Source organism: Tachypleus tridentatus, chromosome 7 (assembly GCF_004210375.1).
Source record: "Tachypleus tridentatus isolate NWPU-2018 chromosome 7, ASM421037v1, whole genome shotgun sequence".
In the NCBI taxonomy this organism is placed as follows: Eukaryota; Metazoa; Arthropoda; class Merostomata; order Xiphosura; family Limulidae; genus Tachypleus; species Tachypleus tridentatus.
In genome coordinates, this window is record NC_134831.1 from 79,237,876 (window position 1) to 79,257,502 (window position 19,627).

General features: G+C 31.8%; 1 protein-coding gene across 22 annotated transcripts in view; it reads left to right on the plus strand.

Moving 5' to 3' along the window:
• LOC143256049 (protein FAM13A-like) overlaps window positions 1-15,733 on the plus strand; it is an 84,617-nt gene extending 68,884 nt beyond the window's left edge. For 10 of the 22 annotated variants that reach the window (XM_076512684.1, XM_076512686.1, XM_076512688.1 and 7 more), the window contains 6 exons: window positions 4,413-4,633; window positions 6,223-6,489; window positions 11,546-11,733; window positions 12,017-12,118; window positions 14,059-14,113; window positions 14,927-15,733. In XM_076512684.1, coding sequence (XP_076368799.1) covers window positions 4,413-4,633; window positions 6,223-6,489; window positions 11,546-11,733; window positions 12,017-12,118; window positions 14,059-14,113; window positions 14,927-14,992 — 899 coding nt within the window. In that variant the 3' untranslated portion in view covers window positions 14,993-15,733. Of the gene's footprint in view, window positions 1-4,412; window positions 4,634-6,222; window positions 6,507-11,349; window positions 11,734-12,016; window positions 12,119-12,960; window positions 13,070-14,058; window positions 14,114-14,926 lie in introns of those variants that run through there. The other 12 variants (XR_013030978.1, XR_013030977.1, XM_076512692.1 and 9 more) reach the window with 10 other exon arrangements.
• Window positions 15,734-19,627: the final 3,894 nt, after the last annotated feature.

Below are 19,627 nucleotides of genomic sequence, written 5' to 3' on the forward strand. Positions count from 1 at the left end.
GTGGGTAGTTTGACATAAAAAATTTGGAAAGGTATGTAACAGTCCATTCCAATGCAAAATATTGATACACTCAGGTCAGTCAGATATGCTATGATCAGAGATGGCCCTGCATGGCCAGGTGGTTTAGGCACTCGATTTGTAATCTGTGGCTTGAATCTCCATCACACCAAGCATGCTTGCCTTTTCAATCGATTTGTAATCTGTGGCTTGAATCTCCATCACACCAAGCATGCTCGTGCCTTTTCAATCATGGGGATATTACAATGTGATGGTTAATCCTAACTATTTGTTGGTAAAAGAGTAGCCTAAGTGTTGGCAGTGAGTGGTGATGGCTCCTGTGAATTTCTATATAATCAGTGTTGCAAGTGGTACTAGGAAACTATTTCATGTACGTTAGATGAATTACTGAAAGCTTTCTGGAAGGACTGGTGTGCTTTAGTCAAAAGCTAATAGCTAAGACAATCTTTATAATCCAGACAGTAGTATACAAAATAATTAAGAATAATCTGTTTGAAAAAGGGACACAAATCATGTTGTTCATACCTCAAGCAGCTAGAGAATGAAGTGGATATTCTTGCTATTCTATACTAAGACATACCAGTCAGGATTTGTTGAATGCAGCCAGCACCTATGGATTTACATGCAACCAGACTGTTGAAATATAGGTATTGGTAAATTATCATTATCTTACACTAGATGGATTATTGAAAATTGTGTGGAGGACTGGTTTGCTTTCAGTGATGCCTTTTACAATGTAAATTATGCTGCACGGTTATTATAGAGATGCAAAGTTGTCAGATAGAGCATGTCTCATATCACCTGAAAAATTGTTTTTCATACACCAAGGCCTTAATTTTATGTTTATTTAAAAACATTTAAATAAAACTTAAATACAGCATTAATGATTTTACTCTGTAAAAGTTTATCTGACACTTGTGTTTTACTGACATTCTAAGAAAAAACTGTCACACATATTAAGGATATAACTTTTGTAAACAAAACAAAAAAAAAAACATTACTTTCTGTAGATCATTTACCAGAAGGTTGGTGTAACTTAGTTTGACAGTTGTTAGCATGTTTAATTTTTTTAAAATATATTTCGCATTTTTCTATATTTATTAGAGTCAATATACAAATATGTGTAAGGTGATGATGGGAACATTTTGGGTACTTGGAACAGTCTGCAGGTTGTACTGTGTAACATATATGTACAAGTGAATTATTTTGTTAACTTTGATAAGGAATTATAAGGAATGCATTCTTATGGGTTTTGGAAGTAGGATTCATAGGGCATCAATTTTATCAACTGTCCACTATTTTACAGTCATCGTTTATGATTACTGGTATTGGATACTGTAGCAAGTAAGATTTCAAAGATTTTTCAAATCTTTTTTTTACTTTAGCATTCTTCAGTTAAGTAATGCTTGCTTGATTTTAGCAACCTGGCCACTACTACTATTATGCATGCTCACCATGTTTTCTAGACAGTGGCATAACTGGAAAAGATGCCCTCTCTCCCATAAGAAGTAATTGGGCCCCCTACATTTATTTACCTTGTTGGAAATTCTAAAGTTTATCAAGCCCCTTTGGAGCCCACCTTACAATTGTGGGGGCATACTTTCTTTCCCGTGACCTCATCTTTTCTGACTATTGGTTTGAAGCTTTATGAAGAAGAGGGTCTATTGCCATAATACAATGAACATTCTTAAACTGAGTGATACCATTGGAACTAATGCTGAAGCCATTGATAAGGATATGTTTTATGTTATTCCCTTGTTAAGAAAAATTTGATTATCAAATATGATAACAACAGGATTGAAGAGTTGTTATTATGATGATTTCCTCTGGTGGCATTTCAAGAAACTGGTTGAAGGCACTGTTCTAGTATCCTTCTGCATGTATATGGATACTACTTTGCTTGTCTGCTACATGGTTTTCTCTACTACCTATTTCAGATACCTAAACTCACTTTTTAAACACCCTGTATCTTTTTGTTGGGATAAATAACAAAATGTGGAATTTGTTTTATATAATTATCCTACTTCTTGCTTACTAAATAAAAAAAAAAATGAAAACAAATTTCATTCAAAATAAAAAGCACTGAGCCAAGAGTGATTTATTAGGTAACCATCTGTCATCACTGTTAACCATTTTCTTTATCATAAATGTATATCTTTGCTTAAATGTACACAATTAAATGCATAGTTAATAACTACTTGTGTTTGAAAAAAATGAATAAAACTTAGCATTTTGCAATTAGACTTTCTTTAAGTTAGTTAAATATTACTCTTTTTATTGAATATTGCAACCTTTTGTGGTTGGAAAAAAGTTAGATTTCAAAAACACTATTCATCTTTCGATAGAACTGAGAATATAACCTTGTGCTGTGTTGAAATTTTTTTTTACACATGTTAAGCCTTTGAATTAAACTCCACCCCTCTTAATAACCTGTACTGCACCAACTTATAATATACTCAGCATTAAACTTCATTGTTCTTTCAATAGGAGGGCTGTTTATCCTTCATGCATAGCACTCATTTTGAGGGCATTAATTATACAAGTTAATTACTGTTTGTCATTCATGCGTGTATTTGCAATTACAAATTATACAATTTTTACACGTATTATTTTAAACTTTCATTAACATTTGAAATGTCTGTTTTTTTATCTTTATTTTCTTGGTTTAAAGAAAACTGCAAATCTTTAAACTTTCAGTTAGAGCATATTCTAAGAATTTCTGTTTGTATTGTATGAATTTGATTTCTTTTGCTAACCAGATGAGGAAATTTTAGGATATGTCACTGCATCTCTATTATAGCTTCTTTAATAGAACTATTTTCCATTGTTATTAACCCAGTGTTTGAGTGTAAGTATGAAATTACAAAGGCCTAAATACCACACCTAATTTAAAAAAAAAGTAAACATTCTTTGTTAATTCACTTTTGTGAATCTAAATGCATAAAATTTCTCCTATCTGCATTTCTGAAACCTCAGTGGTTACTAGAATTGCTCAGATGTTGAGCAAAATTACCGTCAATGTACACCATTTGACTTGTTCATTTCAGATGTAGGATTCACAGCCTCCTACTTTCAAATCTTTTGCTGATCCTATCTTTTCATTGTATGTCTTTGACCAGCTCTTCCCACAACTTCGTTTCTGGTTCTTCTCTGTATATCTAGGTTCAGGTAACACCCATCTTTGTTATTTGCTACTCAGGTATTTGATACATTCTTGTATTCCAGATATATTATTTCATTTTCCTCCATCACCTGTTTGGTTTGTTGTATCTTTGTAGTTCATTTCGATTTATGCTTTGCGTCGGATCTCGGTTACTTTGTCCTACTTGAACCTAATATTCCTTCTCTGTACCCTGTCAATGGACTTTTTTCTTCTGTTTCTAGTATTCCTATATCTTGAACTTTACTCTTAGTTTGGCATTTTTTTCTTTTTACTTTGAATTTTTTATCTTTAATCTGTCCTCCTTGTCATTTGCCTACTCAAATTATTAATTTCCTATCCCCTGTACTTTTCTAAGACATGAATTTTTCCTCTGACCTCTTTCCTGGGATAAAGTTACACTAACCTGTTTTTCCTATTACCCATTTCACTTTCATTGGTTCTGTGATTTACTTTTTTTGGGATACCTTGTTTTCTGGAGTTAAAATCCCTCAGTTTTATCTGGGGGACTCCATTTGACATACTTTCACTATGCAGACATTTTGGGGACCTTTCCTGCTGGCCTCTCTCCTGAAATGTCAGTCATCTTGGGGCTCTCTTATCAGTTGTTTTGATAACTACCTATCATACTTGTTTTTTTTTTCAAATCTCATTCTTAACCTGGTGGGAACTTAATGGGGTTGAAATATTATTACTTGTTTGATGTTTTCAAATAAAAGCTTTTTTAATACCTATATCAACTGTCTCTACCGTTTGTGTGTGTGTGTGTACACACACTTTAGGTGTTTTCCTTGTCACTGTAAATTTTTCTTACAATCTGATTTGATGCTAGATTTTTCCAGTGTTTGTCTTTGCCTGTCATTATTGTACTTTCTCATGTGATTGGACAAAAGTCTGTTGAACAGCAATGCAACTTCCATCAAATAGCGAACATAAAAAAATACTGATGGTGAAAATGCTTTTTATGCTGTTTTTTTTTTTTTAAATGAAAATGTATTTTAAGAGATCCAAATATATCCATATGAAAGCAAAACAGATAGGTTAATATAACTGTGATATTTAGTGTACATATTCAGTATATGTTTTTTAAAGAATCTTATAGTGAATAAGAACAGATTTTCAAAATAGCTTTTTTTGTTATAAAATACGTGCAAAATATTTTGAAATGATTTGAAATCAAGTTATGTTATATAGTATGTATAAATGTATTTAAAAATGCAAATACTAATTTTAGATTTGAAGCGAGAACATCACTTAGATCATGCGGAAGGAGTTGCAAGGTTTCATATGGAGAATGAAATAATTTCAAAGGAATGGAATGACTACAAAGAGATGGAACGTAACAATATATGTGAAGAAAAACTATACAAACCAACACTGGAAGAATCATTGCAAGTGGTTCTCAAAGATTTATCAGAGGAAAGGCAGTTAGCTCTAAGACCTGATGCTATTGAGGTGTTAATCTCTATTTTTTTTACAAGTAACTTTTTTTTGTTATAGTATTTAGTGTTCATATGAATATTATTGTAGTTCCTTCTCAATGAACAATTGAATGGAGACAAAGTAGAAAGAAAAATGACAGGAAATGCATTACTGTCAGCTTTTCATGTAATTATGTATGACTGGATCATAGTGCATGTGCCATGACCTTTTACAGAGTTACGTTCAAATTTTAACTAAAGAACTTTATTATTAATATTTATCAGTAAATTTGGCATCAAAATATAGTTTATGATTCAAATTTTTAGAATATCTAAATTTTAATTTTTTTTAGATTTGAAAATTAAATATTTAAAAAAATTCTCAGTTGACACTTCTCCATATAAAATGACTCATCTGTGCTTTGAATTCTCCTGTATAGATTTTATGTCTTTAATATGGCTTACAGTGTTCAACTGATTAGAAACACAAATGATATATAATGACAAATGAGAACATAAAATTTGAATCACCTAACTTTTTGATTTACTGAGACACAAATAAATTTATTAAACCACATAGAGAAGTCCTCCCCACACTTTTCCATTGATTTCAAAGCATTTATCTATCCAGTGTCATTGTGTGATGGACATGGTACCAACCAATGGAAAGAGCATTATATCCTTTACAGAAGGATTAATTTTTTATTTCTTTTTTAGTAGGTATATGCAGACATTTGACTAAGAATCTTTGGCTGTGATCAGTTAGTGTTAGGGTAGATAAAATAACAGATATAGTATAGTTTTACCAAAGAAAGGAACCATTTGGTATTCATTTTGAAAGTTCTAGAGGTTTTATAAAAAATATATAAGGTGAAATGAAATATTTTTATTATAAACCTCATGATCACCCTTTCTTCTTACTGATCTTGAAAAGGCTTAGGTAACTTACAGACAAATGTTTTGAAGAAATGGTTCATTGAAAATTTCAATTATTCTGTTCAAAAGACTTGAATATTTATGAAAAGCTTGCCAAATTTTATGAAGATATATTTCATAAATTCACAGTTATAACACCACAGCATATGTTTCTACATTCTGAATGTAACAAACTTTTGAACATTTCTTCAAATTAAATGAAACTAATATTCAGTATATGTTTCCTAATGGGTATTAGAAAGTATCTTCAAATTGTAAGGACATTAAAAAGATTAGACAGCAAAGGAAAATGGGAGTTAGTTGTGTTTCTTCCTTTAGTAGCTACTCAACTGTTCTTTGTTCTGTAAACCAGCTTTTCAACTGTTGGAAAGCTAGTCATGCATTTTCCATGTACATTGATTTTGTTAAAACATGAAGTAGTTTGAACTTCATTTGTTTAAGTAAAACTGAATTAAATACTAATTTTCCAAAAAAAATTTATATGTATTACTGTTGAATAATAATTGATACAAAATAACTTTCAGATTTTATTCATTCAAATGCAAAATATGCTGTAAAACAAACAAACTTGGTAACATATTAGATTTTAGATTCATTTTACTGTTATTAGTTTCTAATGTAAGATAAAACTTTACAAAACATTTCATTTGTTTCTTCTTACGGATATATACTACCTAATGATGCCAGGAAATGTCTAAAGAACAAGTAATGGATGAGAAAGTTTCCCTCCAAAAAGCTCTACTTGGGTTTGAGAGCATTCATGGAAGACCTACACCTACTTCTGGCAGAGAACTGGTTCGCCCTTTGTATGAACGATATCGAACCTTGAAAAGATTAGTTACAAGAAACAGTTTGCTAGGAGGGAAGGGAAAAGATGCAGGTTATGAGTTACAGCCAATTCTGGAACATGTAGCTATGGATTTTATATCACCTCAGCCTCAAGAAGAAGGAATGGTTTGTGTGCATTAAAAGTTAGTTTGAAATGATTACTAATAAAATAAAAAAAATAATATGCTAAGTAATCTTTTATTATAATGCCTCTTAACTATGAAGATTTTATATGGCTTTTTTGTGATGGTAAATTTATTTTATATTCTAAATGAAAATAAGTTTTTTATTTTATTTTTAAGTTATTGTTTTATAACTACATTAAAAATATAAGTCTTTTATTTCTCTCCTTTATTTACTATTATGTTCTTATTAAAAACCAAAATTGTATTACACTGCTAAATGGGTCTACTTTCCAAGTTCCTGATATTTTTTAAAACAGAAATACAAGGTACTTACTTGAAATTAGAAAACAAAATAATCTTTAATATTGAAAGTTTTATTTTATATGTAGAATGTAGTTTATATTTCAGAATTTTAATATGGATCTTATAATAAACAGTAAAATATTATCCAATATTGTAATTTCTGGTACCTTAAATATATATAATCCCTTTTTTAAGCTTTCATGTAAGAGTAAATTCCAAAATTTAGTCACCATATATTAATAAGTAGCTATTTTTAAATCTCCAGGTTTTCCACTCTTCCAATTTAAATATTTAGAACACTTGCTTCCAGTTTTTTATATCCTGCTAGAATGCCTTAGGCAAATTCTAAATTTTCAAATTTATCCACTTACTTCAATGCACTTTCTGTCTCGTTGCTGTATCTGAGCACTTTATTCAATGATATAATTGCTTTTTCTTAACAAAGTATTCAGCACGCGTTTTTATCAACAGGAGTTGTACTATAATTATAAACTATTTATGATGTGCATTTGAATGTGGTTGGTTTATCTACATTACCTTTTTGTTTATAATGATACATTATTTAAAAACAAACGTAATGACAGGTATCATTTCCCATGTTTCTACAACAGAGATCAACCATACCTATTCTATTTTAATTCTGCAATCTGGTGTTTATCAACAGCCAGGTGAGGGGGTTACTCTCAATTAAAGCTGTTCATAATATGATCTGATGCAAGACAGATATATATACAGACCAAGGGTGTGTCTGTGGAGGGTTCTGAAGCTTTTAGAAATGACTTGGGGAATGACTGGTGAGAATTTGTAGTTGCTTTTTCCAGCTCTTTCTTTTACTAGGTCAGCCTCAAAAGAAAATTATTTTGAGCAGCCATCTCCAGCCCCTTTTTTACCATTTGGTTAGTTGGGTTTGTGAGAGGTTTTGGGGTCTTTCCTATTGCATTTAACTGTACTCCTTTCTTGTTAGCAGAAAGGATAGCATGGCTACTTGATTTTGTATCCTTTTCCTGATATTGCTGTTCATGCTGGGAAATTTGCTGCTCAGTTAAGCAACAGGACAGCTATACTTTGTCCCCCATCTTTATCATATCAACAAACATTATCTTTTCACTGCCTGGAGAAGGTGTGTTTAGATTCTCAGTAGACAGACCTGTGGGAGTCTAGGTGGGAACCTGTGCTCACTTTAAATGGATATAATTTTTTTATTTGTCTTACTCTCACGACTGTTCTCGGGTATTTATCTTCAACGTATCTTTTGTTTGAAGCTTATCAATGTTTCCCTCCAGAACTGGAGGATGATTTGGGATTTTACTGACATCTACCTCAGTCACATTGTCTTCTCTTTTTTCTCTGGTTACCTGGCTGATTTGTTGCTGGGATTTATTGGGTAGAGACACTTTGTTAAAAAGGGCCTGGTTACTGTCTTCTGCTATTAGGGAGTTATGGAAAGCTTCTTTCCTTCACCCATGTTATTTGCTGTAGTTTCAGAGATGTAAGAATCCCAAATTAATACTGCTCATTATGTTCTTCTTTGTTGTACTCAGATTCTCATCTTTCTGGCTATAATTTGAGAGTATCAGTTTGCAGTGTTTCCTGACCCCCTCCTTTGGTTTTTAGGTCTATTGATTCCCACAAAAGGGCCCATCCATATTTTTGAGAATCATCAGCCCTTGTGGATCAACAACAGTGGTCTCAATGATTATTCTGGGAACAGAGGAGTACAATTACTCACTTCCTGGATGTTTGATGTGCTTTCATCAGGGGTTCATGGTTATTCTAGGTTCTGGCTTCAGGTGTGGTCACTCAATTTATGCCACTTCTGCTCTTGTCTGCTCAACCTGTTGCCTTCTTACTGCCAATATATCCATGGTGAGTGGATCTCCATTCCCAAGCCGTAAGAGAGTTGTTCATAAAAAAGGCATTAGAGGTGGTTGGTCTCATTGTTTTGAGATTTTATTTCCATTTATTTGTGGTACCCAAGAAGGTATGAGGTTGGCATCCCATCATACATTTATTTAGACTTAACCAATTTTTAGATCCTCCTCACTTTTTTATGGGATTTTTTCTCAACCTATAATGGCAATTTTCACCAGTGCTCTGGATGACTAAGTTCAATGTTATTGATGTTTATTTCCACATTATCATGGCAGAATCGACCCAGAGGTTTCTCAGGTTTATGCACAAGAGTCAGGTGTTACAGTTCTGAGCTCTTTCTTTTCTTCTTGCATCAGTGTCTTATGTTTTATGCAGAGTTATTCAAGCTTTTTCCTGTCACCTGCATTCCCTGGGCCTGTGTACCCATCATTATATGGACAACTGGCTCCATCCCATCAATTAGCAGAATAACAGTCAGATTCTTCTTTCAAAGTCAAAAACAGGCTTCCTTATGATATTGGAGAAATCTATTTTGTTACTGATGCAATGTCTCATTCATTTGGGTGTGTTTTTCAATACTTAAGTTGTGCTCAACCAACCCCTCTGAGGCTTTGAGCCATAGAAAGAGTCATTATGGTTTTACTTCTGTCTCCTTCTCCTACTGCATGGATGGTTCTCTCTTTTGAGTATATGAGTATCTCTTGAACTTTTCATTCCTTTGAGACAACCACAGCTTCATATTTTTATGTCAATAGCTACCCAGTTGAAATGCATTTTGGAAGACATTGTGCAGGCTGGTGTGTGGATTGCCATTAATATGGGCTTTTGACTATCCCCTGTAGCTATTTTGACCACATCTTTTACATTACCCGGAGGTGAATATTTACCTCAATCGTATGCTGTTTTATTTATAGTGCCTCTATTTTTCACTGGATCCCACTCTGTGGCAAGTGTTGTCCAGACTGGTATACTTTCTCTTCTTAATTTTGTACTGGCAACCGCTTTCACTATAATTACTACAGGTTGCAACAGACTCGGTCAAAATAGGGTGTTCCATAATACCATCTAGGTGCCTGACAATAGTATTACTGTATGTCCATCACTCGTGGACAGTCATGATTAAAGCTAAAAGTAACTGTACTTTCCCACCGATTTTCTGGTTGAATAAATTAGGAATTGTTTTCTTTTAAAAATGTAGGGAACTCAATTCACCTATTCATGTTTTACCCCTCCATCCCTCCAAAACTCTACTAGTGGAGCTCAGGAATACTTAGAATCCCTAGTTTCCATTTGCTGGTGCTGGGGTGATAGACAGAGGCTTTTCCTCCAAAACAGTTGAGTGTGTTCCTACACTCTTGGAGAAGAGGGCAGTGTTGGGGATCTTCCTACAAGTGTCCATGAATGTTTTTCCTAGATGCAAGTAGGAATGGCACCAACCTCTGTGGGAATCTATTTATAATTCTTGTTCAGATTTGACACAATGCCATCCAGTTAGGGAACACATATTCCTTCTATTTGACCAATGCTTGTATAGTGTATTGTTCGTAGAAGGTGGTTCATTATCTCCTCATAATTACAAATGCAAAGTGGTCCCTTCCTATGTTCTTGGTTGAGTACAGGTTCCATGTACTTTTCACAATTCCAGAGCCAAGTGGAATACTCCTCATCCACTTGGTTGAGGAGTGAGGTTGAATGTTCATAATTCTAGACCAGAGGAGTTCTGTTCCTTTGGTTGAGTATGACAAAAATGATCCCATCACTTCATGCCTGGGGTGTTGTCTTTTGTGTTTCTTCAGGTGTAGGAGAATCTTTATTCACAAAAGTGTTGCTTATTTTTTCATTATGATTCAACTGGTGTGAAGCGTGTCACTCTATGGCTACAGGTTGAGATCCAATCAAAGTATGTGTATGTACATAATGTTGCAGCCCACCAACATGGGATGTATGTATCACAACCCTGAGTTGTGGAACCTTGGCAGTCTGGCCTGTATTGATGATTACTCATGTTATATTCCACTTTTGGTAAAGGACTCAAGTTCCAGGTGAAGAGCATTCCTGTTATGGATTTAATTTAAGTTCCCCACTCTTGTACCTTTTTTTCTTGGTACATTCCTGTTCGATACAGATGCTTTCTGTATGAATCATGTCTGCACTGGTTCCTCCACCTTCTCAGTGTGAGATTCTAGCTATAGTGTCAATGGATGGTTTGTTTTGGAATATAATATTTTATTAAACTGAATATGCATTTCCATCACTATTCACCTCCACTGACACTCACCAACCCTGCCTCTCCATTAATAGCTCTTTTATGCCCCAAAAAATGATTATTATTGGGCCGAGGTGCTTATATAGATAACTTAAACAGAGGGCACAATGAGGTTAATATAAACATTTGCAAATTAGAATTTGCCTGAGACATTCAAGTGAGGTATAAAACACTGGAGCAAGAATTCTCAATACTCAGATGGGCAAAAAGTGGAAACTGTGGACATTGTAAAGCAGCTATAGTGTCAGTAGAGGTAAGTATTATTGGAAATACATTTTCAGTTTAGGAAAATGTTATGTGTGCATTATTATCTCTCCTAGGTAAAATGATTGCTAAAGCACAAAATCATTAGTGTATTTAACATGGCACATTAAGGACTAGGTAGCATGAGAAAATTGCAGTAGTTTTTTTTTTTTTCAGATCTATTTGATGATAATTCTGGGTTGCAATATTCTGCCATATATTTTCATTCTTATCCTCAGTGTGAACATCTTCCCTCAGGTTGAAGTTACATCAACATTGAATTCAAATTGGAAATTAACTCTTATGTCTAAGGGTAAAGTATGGATGCAAATAAATACATTAATCCATCATTACTTGGTGGTTGTTTCTGAAGCAGGAAGAAGAACCAACTTGTGTTCCTGTTATAGAAAATCATGTTCCATCTGCTGACCCAGAGACGGACTTACGAGTAACAAAAGAAGTTCCTACAGATCTTAATATCACTGAACAAGGTGTGACGAAGCAATCCAAGCCTGATGTCCTTCCAAAATATGACAGTTCTAACTTACACGAGCTTCCTTTGTAAGTGAAACTTATTATTTTAAATGATGAAACATAGTGAGAATACAGAATTTAGAGTAAGATCCAATATTATATATAATTATGTTTATTGATTGTGCAGACTAATGATGGATTTTAAATCCAACTTGCACAAATATTTATTCATTATGAACAAAAGACTAGTGAAAAACTTAATGTTGAATATTTTTAAAAATTGTAAAATTATTACATTTAATAATTTGTGAGACTACCACATTAGTTCAGTGTCATTTTTTATGTTAATTTGTTAAGGTGTGTTTTTTAGGTCTGAGTTATTGCATCAACAGCATCAGACAAGAACAGAGAAAAGAAGATTACGTAGGGTTTTGCGTGCTTTTGAAGATGACTTTTTAAAGCAGAATGGAAGGTAAAGTTAAAATTTAAGTTTTATTTGAAACTTTATAAAACTTTCAAAGGAGGAAATGGAATTTTTTAGAAAATGCACACATGGGAACTTATAAAATATGGAGTAAATTCATTTTGAAAAAATTAATATAACATGTAATGAAATATTAATAAATGCAGAAGGAAATTATAAAACTAAAATACAAGGAGGGGAGTCCTTTCAGTGTTAAACCAAAGTCCATTATTTCATTGGTGTTTCTCAGCAATTAACTTGCATCTTATTTTGAGTGTTTAACTCTCTCAGTGCAGACTTGTTCATTTCAACCAACTTTGCTTGTAACTATCATGTAACCATGAAATTGTATATTTTATAAGTTTTACTGTTTTAAGTGTATCTTTAAAACTTTGGAAAACTTTTAGTAAACATTACAAGATTTTGTACACAAAAAATTAGATCATATTTTCAAGTGAAGTATTTTTATAAAGATATCTGAATTTGAGGAATCAGAGTTTGACTCAGACTAGTATAAGCACAAGGTGATTTATATGTAAAGATTATAATAAATATATACGTTTTTTATTATACAGTTTTTGAATTTCATTTGTATAACCTTTACTCTTAAATAAAGATCAAAAGTTGTTCAGCAAAACTATATTTTGTATTTCTCTGTCCTAACTCTGTAACATACGCCAGGTCCTGTAATTAACCTTGTAACCAGTGCAGAAAATTGCAAAAAACTAAATTATGTTTTTCCTTTTCTAAAATGATTTGATATTGTTGAAGATAATTACATATTATTTATGCTTACAGTCAAACCAGTACAGTTTTGAGTCTTCTGATTATTTTGATTTTTTGCTTTACAGCCAGAGCAAATTATTACAAGAAGCCTTTGTATAAAAACAGAACTGAGTTACCAGTATGATTGGTCTAATTACAGCATGCTATGCTCATGAGACTTGTTTGTGCTCTCAAGTATTTTCTGTTAATTTTTCTTTTCTAACCTAATAATTTTCTAAATATTCTGTTTCAGTTACTTTTATCACAGTAAATAAAAAACATACTTAAAAACATGCACAAAATTTAATACTTATGTGTAGGTCTTGTATGTTATTGCTCTCAAAATATTTAAGGAAATTAGCCCTACTGTTTTGGATGGGTATTGGTAGTAGTTTAAATAATTTTCATTTATTTTAAGTTTGCAACACAAAATATTCACACAACAAAAATCAGTGTGTTAAAACTATTATTATTTAATGGGCTTTCTAGCTGACCTACATGTGCATAAAAATATTTTCATCACGTGTTTGAAACATAGTGTGTGATAGCAACCTGTGAAATTGACAAAGAATAACTCAAAACAGATTAAGAGAATGAGTTATCTCATAAAGAAAGCAGTAAATTAATATATCCTGTGTTTAAATGATGCATTAACAAATGTTAGGATGAATTACATTTTTTAAACACAACAACGTACACTAGGAAGGGTGTTGCATGCAAATTTCAATATATGGTATATAACTTGTCAAAGCAGGAAGACTTTTCATTTTAGCTAATGATATCTAACATTTATGTGTAAATCCTCAGAAACTTGTAAATTAGTAGAGAGGAAGAAAGTGAAGAAGTCAAGTAATACATAGAAATGAAATTTATTTAAATATTTCTTTTTGAAATTATTAAATTGAAACATATATTATTAAACTTTTAATTATAAACTATATTTTGAAATCATGTTTATTGACATACAGTAAATTAATTATTAAATTGAAACATATATTATTAAACTTTTAATTATAAACTATATTTTGAAATCATGTTTATTGACATACAGTAAATTAATTATTTTTAAATGTAATTCTGTAAAATGCTTACAATACTGCACTTTGACTTTACTTGCACCTAGAAGACCAATAAAAAAACAGGTATGCATCGTTTTAACAATTTTTTTTTAAAATATGTTTTAGGAAAGTGCAAAAAGAAGATAGAAATACAATGGAGTCTGTGTATGGAGAATATAAAGTAGGCATTTTGTTTGGTTTTACTTATAATGTGAATAATGTCAGAAAACGTGAATGTTACTTTAGTAGAATATATATTTGCTTGTGTTCTATAATCACATCTTTAGTTTTAATGTAATTTGTGACAGTGGTAGTTTTTGCTATAATATGTATTAAGTGAACCATGTACATGCAGTAGCTTTCTTGGAAGTCAGGGAACACTGGAAAACTACGTTGATATATTTGAACCACTGTTATGTATAAACCATTACCTTTACTTAACAATTAGAATAAATAAAATTTACAGGAAAACATTAATCTACAAATGAAATAAACTAGTATGCATTATTTTATGATGCTATAATATAGAAAATATTAAATAATCTGAAAGGTATAGATTATAACATTTTATGATATCAATTTGAAGCATTAATTTCACACACACTGTGCTATTAAGAGTAAATTGCAATAATAAAATGTTAATATTTAAAAATAATATTGATTTTGTGAATGTAAATTAAACGTTTTTTTTAATAGCCACTTCCCAATGAGCAAAAACATTAAAATTTCAGTACATTGTAAAGTTGCATTAACTTTTGCATATTTTGAAAACTGTGACATTATATTCTTTATTAAAATCATTATAAACAATTTTATTTAGGTTGAAAGTTTTCATCTCAAAAACAGTTACTTTGAATCAGAAATTACACACATATTATACAGATGGTAATAATATAGTGGATATTTTAAAGGCTATTCATAAAACCAGTAATTTTATTATTTTTTGCATGCTTGTTATATCTGGAGTATCCTTTAACAGAATTTTTTTTTTTAGCACATAAAAGCAAGACTGCGGTTGTTGGAAGCTTTGGTGTCTAAACACGAATATCAGAAAATATGAAAGCTGTTCTGATATACACAACTTGTTGTGAAAGGTGTTTCAAACTAGGGTAACTAAGGATATTTTTGTATTTGTGAATTTCCAGTGACAGAGAAGGTATAGTCAATGTAAAGAATTTTCTGAAGTTTGTGCTGAACATTTAAGAGATGAATGTTCTTTCACACCTGACAAGTCTTAAAGAAGTAACTAGTTTATTTTATTTGGATTATACCTTGTAGACTGCTATAAGTTAATATGCTGTAGTATGTACAATGTCTATTACAATGCAGTTACTATTTCTTTTCAATAGTCCTGTTGCTCAGGATTGTAGTTGTTTCATTTATAAGTACATGTGAACTTTATGTATCACATACCTAATTTGTGTCTGCAAATGTGTAAAACAGTGTTTACATCCAAGACATTTTGACTGATCTCTCAAACCTGTACATGTGTACCTAGATTCAGTCGTAGTAATATTAAAAGTGAGCTTTCTTTTAGAAAATACAAGTGCTGTGATATCTAGTTTGCTAAATGATGTTAGCATTTAAAAGATGAAAGCTTACGTAGTAAATACAGTGGACACCAATTACGTTAGTGTTGTATATGGGAAAGCTGGTAGATCAAAATTTACTTTGTGGCTATTATTGTGCCAATATTGCAAATAAAATTTATTTCATAGTCGTTCAAATTCATTTGTTGCATCTTCTCAAATTGTACCTGATATATAGAAAGTCCAAATAAATAAAACTTATGTTTTGTGAACCTTTTATTATAGCTTCGTACACAAAATACAAAATTTATTGCATATGATTTGAAAGAGAAGATTATAATGTTAATTTTTACCAATGATAGTATGCAGAAAACACAAATACACACTGTAGTACTTATTTAAATACATCAATAATGCAGATAAACTTGACAGAAAGCTTGCTTTTTTTTAAGCACAAGTATCAGTAATCTTACTCTTTTAAAATCTTATTTTGGCATGTTTTCATTGCATAAGATCTGTTTCCCATAGCATAACACAGCAACACATTATTGGATTCAGTTTACTTTTTCTTTTTTCAAACGTAAAAGAATAACAAATGACATTTACTATAATATTATGCACTAGTAACAAGTCAACCGCAATCACAAGGATATAAAAAACACATTATAAAGTTCTCTCTCATTTTTTAATGAAAGTATTTATTACTAGATTTTTCGTAAGTTTAATGACAGGAAGCTTTGTAAGCACTAGATAAAAGATTTGCAAAATGTCTCAAAAAGAGTTTTAGATTACCGTAAGATGATATAATATTTATGTCAACAGTAATATGCACCAGAACTGGGAGATCGATGAAACCTATTTCAAACTCTTTTTTTATTTTAATTTTTGAAGTGCTCTTCATTTAGTATGTCAGACATCTTCAGGTACAATTATCAAGTAACTTACTTTATTAACTTTATATTACAGTAGAATAAAACCTGAAACTGAAAATACAACTAATATCAATCGGTGGGTTTCTCGTTACAAATACTCATAAAAGTGCTGCATTTTTGTTGATGAAAATAAAAATTAGTTCATGATACTGATTACAGATCAGAATAAAACTAAACATGATATTGACTGGTGAGATTACTAATGGTTAGCATCACTTATGTACTCTTAGTTCTGAATATCAAGTTCATGATTTTATACAATTACAGTTACGTCCTCACAATGAAGCAGAGGAATACTTTAGGTGCATTTCCACTGTAAAAAGGAAAAATAAACTTAGAGTGCAAACGTATGTAATTTTACTGGGAAATAATCAGCCCTAATGGGAATTAGAGCCTGTTTTTACAGAACTGATCATGTTTTTTGGTTTTTTTTATATATATAATCTATATGGTATGAACGGTAACATAGAAAAAAATTTTTTCTTTTGTTACCCTAAATAAATGGATTGGTATATGAAAAATTTAGTAATACATGAATTTTATGATTTCATTATTTATTGAAGAAATGAATAGGACATTAACATTGTACTGGACTGTACCACTGAACAGGATTGACCATTGCATTGTGTTCTGGGCATGCCTGGTTAGATGGTTGCCTCCTAAGTTGAGAGTCACAGATCTGACATCTACTGCCAGACATGTTAGCCTTTTTAACTATAGGGACATTATAATGTTATGGCCAAGCTCACTATTTGTTGGTAAAAATTGTAGCCTAATAGTAGGAATTTGGTGCTGCTGGCCATTTTGTCTTTTCTCTGATTAGCAGTTCATAATTATAGTGCAAGATAATCTTAGCAGCTATGGCATAACTCAGAAGGAACTAAAATTCCCTCATGGTTGAAATAACAAGCAAGTTTGGTGGCAGTAAGAACCAAACCTGCAACCCTAGAATTCTTCCTACAATTTTGTGTAAGAAAACTGTTTAACTTACTATCAAGTATATGAAGATTGTCTTTGTTGTAAGGAAAACCTAGCAGAAGGAAAATTCTCTGAAAATTACCATAGTTTTTGACACAAATACAACTTTTTTAGCTGTGAAAATGATCATTCATGTGATTTGCTGAATGAATCATGCTTAATAATTAATTGACAAACAAGCCTGTGTATTACTGACCCACTTCAAATTTTGCTAGAAGTATATGTTCTCAATGAAAGGAAAAAAAACCCTATCTTATCACATATCGCCTCCCATTAGGTCATATAAATTATATTCAACAGCATTTAAGCTGAAAGTTGTGAAATTTGTAGAGGGAAATGGTAGGAATATAGCCACCCTCCCTAAATTTGATGTTAGTGAAGAATGTGTCTATGCCAATGTAACTTGAAAGGTGCAGTACATAACAAAGAAAACTAAGGCAAATTGTGTGTGTGAGGCTAGATGGACAGATACTGATGACATATTAGAATAATATGTCTTAATTCATTCTGTCTTGTAGTGGACTAAACACTGTTCAAGTTATAAATGAAAATGACACAAATTAATACTGATTTAGGAGTTGACAGCTTTAAAAACAATCCATTGTGGCGTTTTCATTTTATGTGCAGGAAAGAAGGGTATCGGGCAGAACAGGACAATGTCTCTGTTGTTGGAAGTTTGATTCTACCTTTTGTTTGTTGTTTTGTGTATGTAATAAAAGTATAACTTCTCATATTGTTTTTGTGGCTAACTTTTGTTGTCTCACTGGCATAATGAGAGGGGGGCATTTACTTGCTTCTTGGCACTGGTTCCAGCAAGTGTCAAATTAGCAACCGGTTTATCCAGAATTTAGCTGTTTCCCAAAGACTAAGACTCCTTAAAATGTTTTTGTTAGTTTAACATCAGCTATTAGTATATAATCAGAAATATCACACCTAGGAAAATCCCTTAGCTTTTCAGTATGATACTGATTAAGATACACTAACATTTCCAATCTGATAGGAAATTTTGTGAACATCTGACAATTTAAGGATGTATTTATTAGCTGTTGATGGAGTTTTGGTGTCCAAGTAATTTTACTTCAGATACAAATATCTTGTAATAATACCAATCAGGAGATTTATGGTGCATTTATAAAATAACGTAGAGTATAATATGCAACATATTGTTAAACGAACCAGGGACCTTAATTAGGTTATTAGTCAGATTAATGAAGAATAAATCATAACTTTGTCTTGATATCATGCAAGAGACAACTGAACCACTTATAAGGTAGATTGTAAATGGTGGAGAAAGTTGGGATTTTATTGGGGAGAGGGGGTATGCAAAGTTATGTTTTACCTCTGGGTGTTGGACACCTTCACTGTGCCACCTTTATATTTCTTCTGCTGACATACAGTAAAGAACACTGTAGTGCCACACTTCCTCTATACTCATCTTATAGTTCACTTTGACTTGCATAAAAATCAAGGTTGAAAGAAATGAGGAATTTAAGCCTGCTAGATATACAAGACTGCTTCATTTAAATTTAATATGAGAGTTGCAATTTAGATACTTATAAAGCATGAGTGTTAAATTTAGTATTTTTGCAGGTTTGTTTACATTAACTGTGTTCAAATCATACATTGTGTAGTTCACTAGTCTGATTGTTTTGATATTGTATCATGTTAATAGAACCTAAGTTTTTTCCAATTATTTCATTGAGTATTGTTGTATTGCAATATCTCATAGTTTGCGGAAAGTTCTAAGTCTTAGGAGGCAGTATATACGTATATAGGCCACCACATTAGGGCAAATAAATTTTTGAATGTAAAAGTGAAAAAAAAAGCAAGATTAGTCTGTGTGTGAATTTAGCCATAATGGGCAATTTCTAAAGTGAATTTCATAGCTGGTATTGTAATAATGGAGGAGGAGGGTAATAATTTGTCTTCTTGTAGGGTGTTCTAAAGTGATTGAACCCATGTGCATGGACTTTGATGAAAAAAATATTTACAGTGATAACTGATAGTTAGTGATTTTACAGTATCACAGTTTTGTGCAGTATAATCTGTTTTATCAAAGGGTGTTTTAAAATAATTGAATCAACTTGTGTGGACTTGTGCAAAAAAAAAAGTGATAACTGATAGTGTAACAAACTTTTGTGCATATATTTGAACATCCTATTTTAAAACAAGTGAATTGTGTGATGCCCACTTATTGTTAAAATTTATTGCCAACAAGTCACAGACACCTCCTATAAAGAATTCACTCCCCACAAA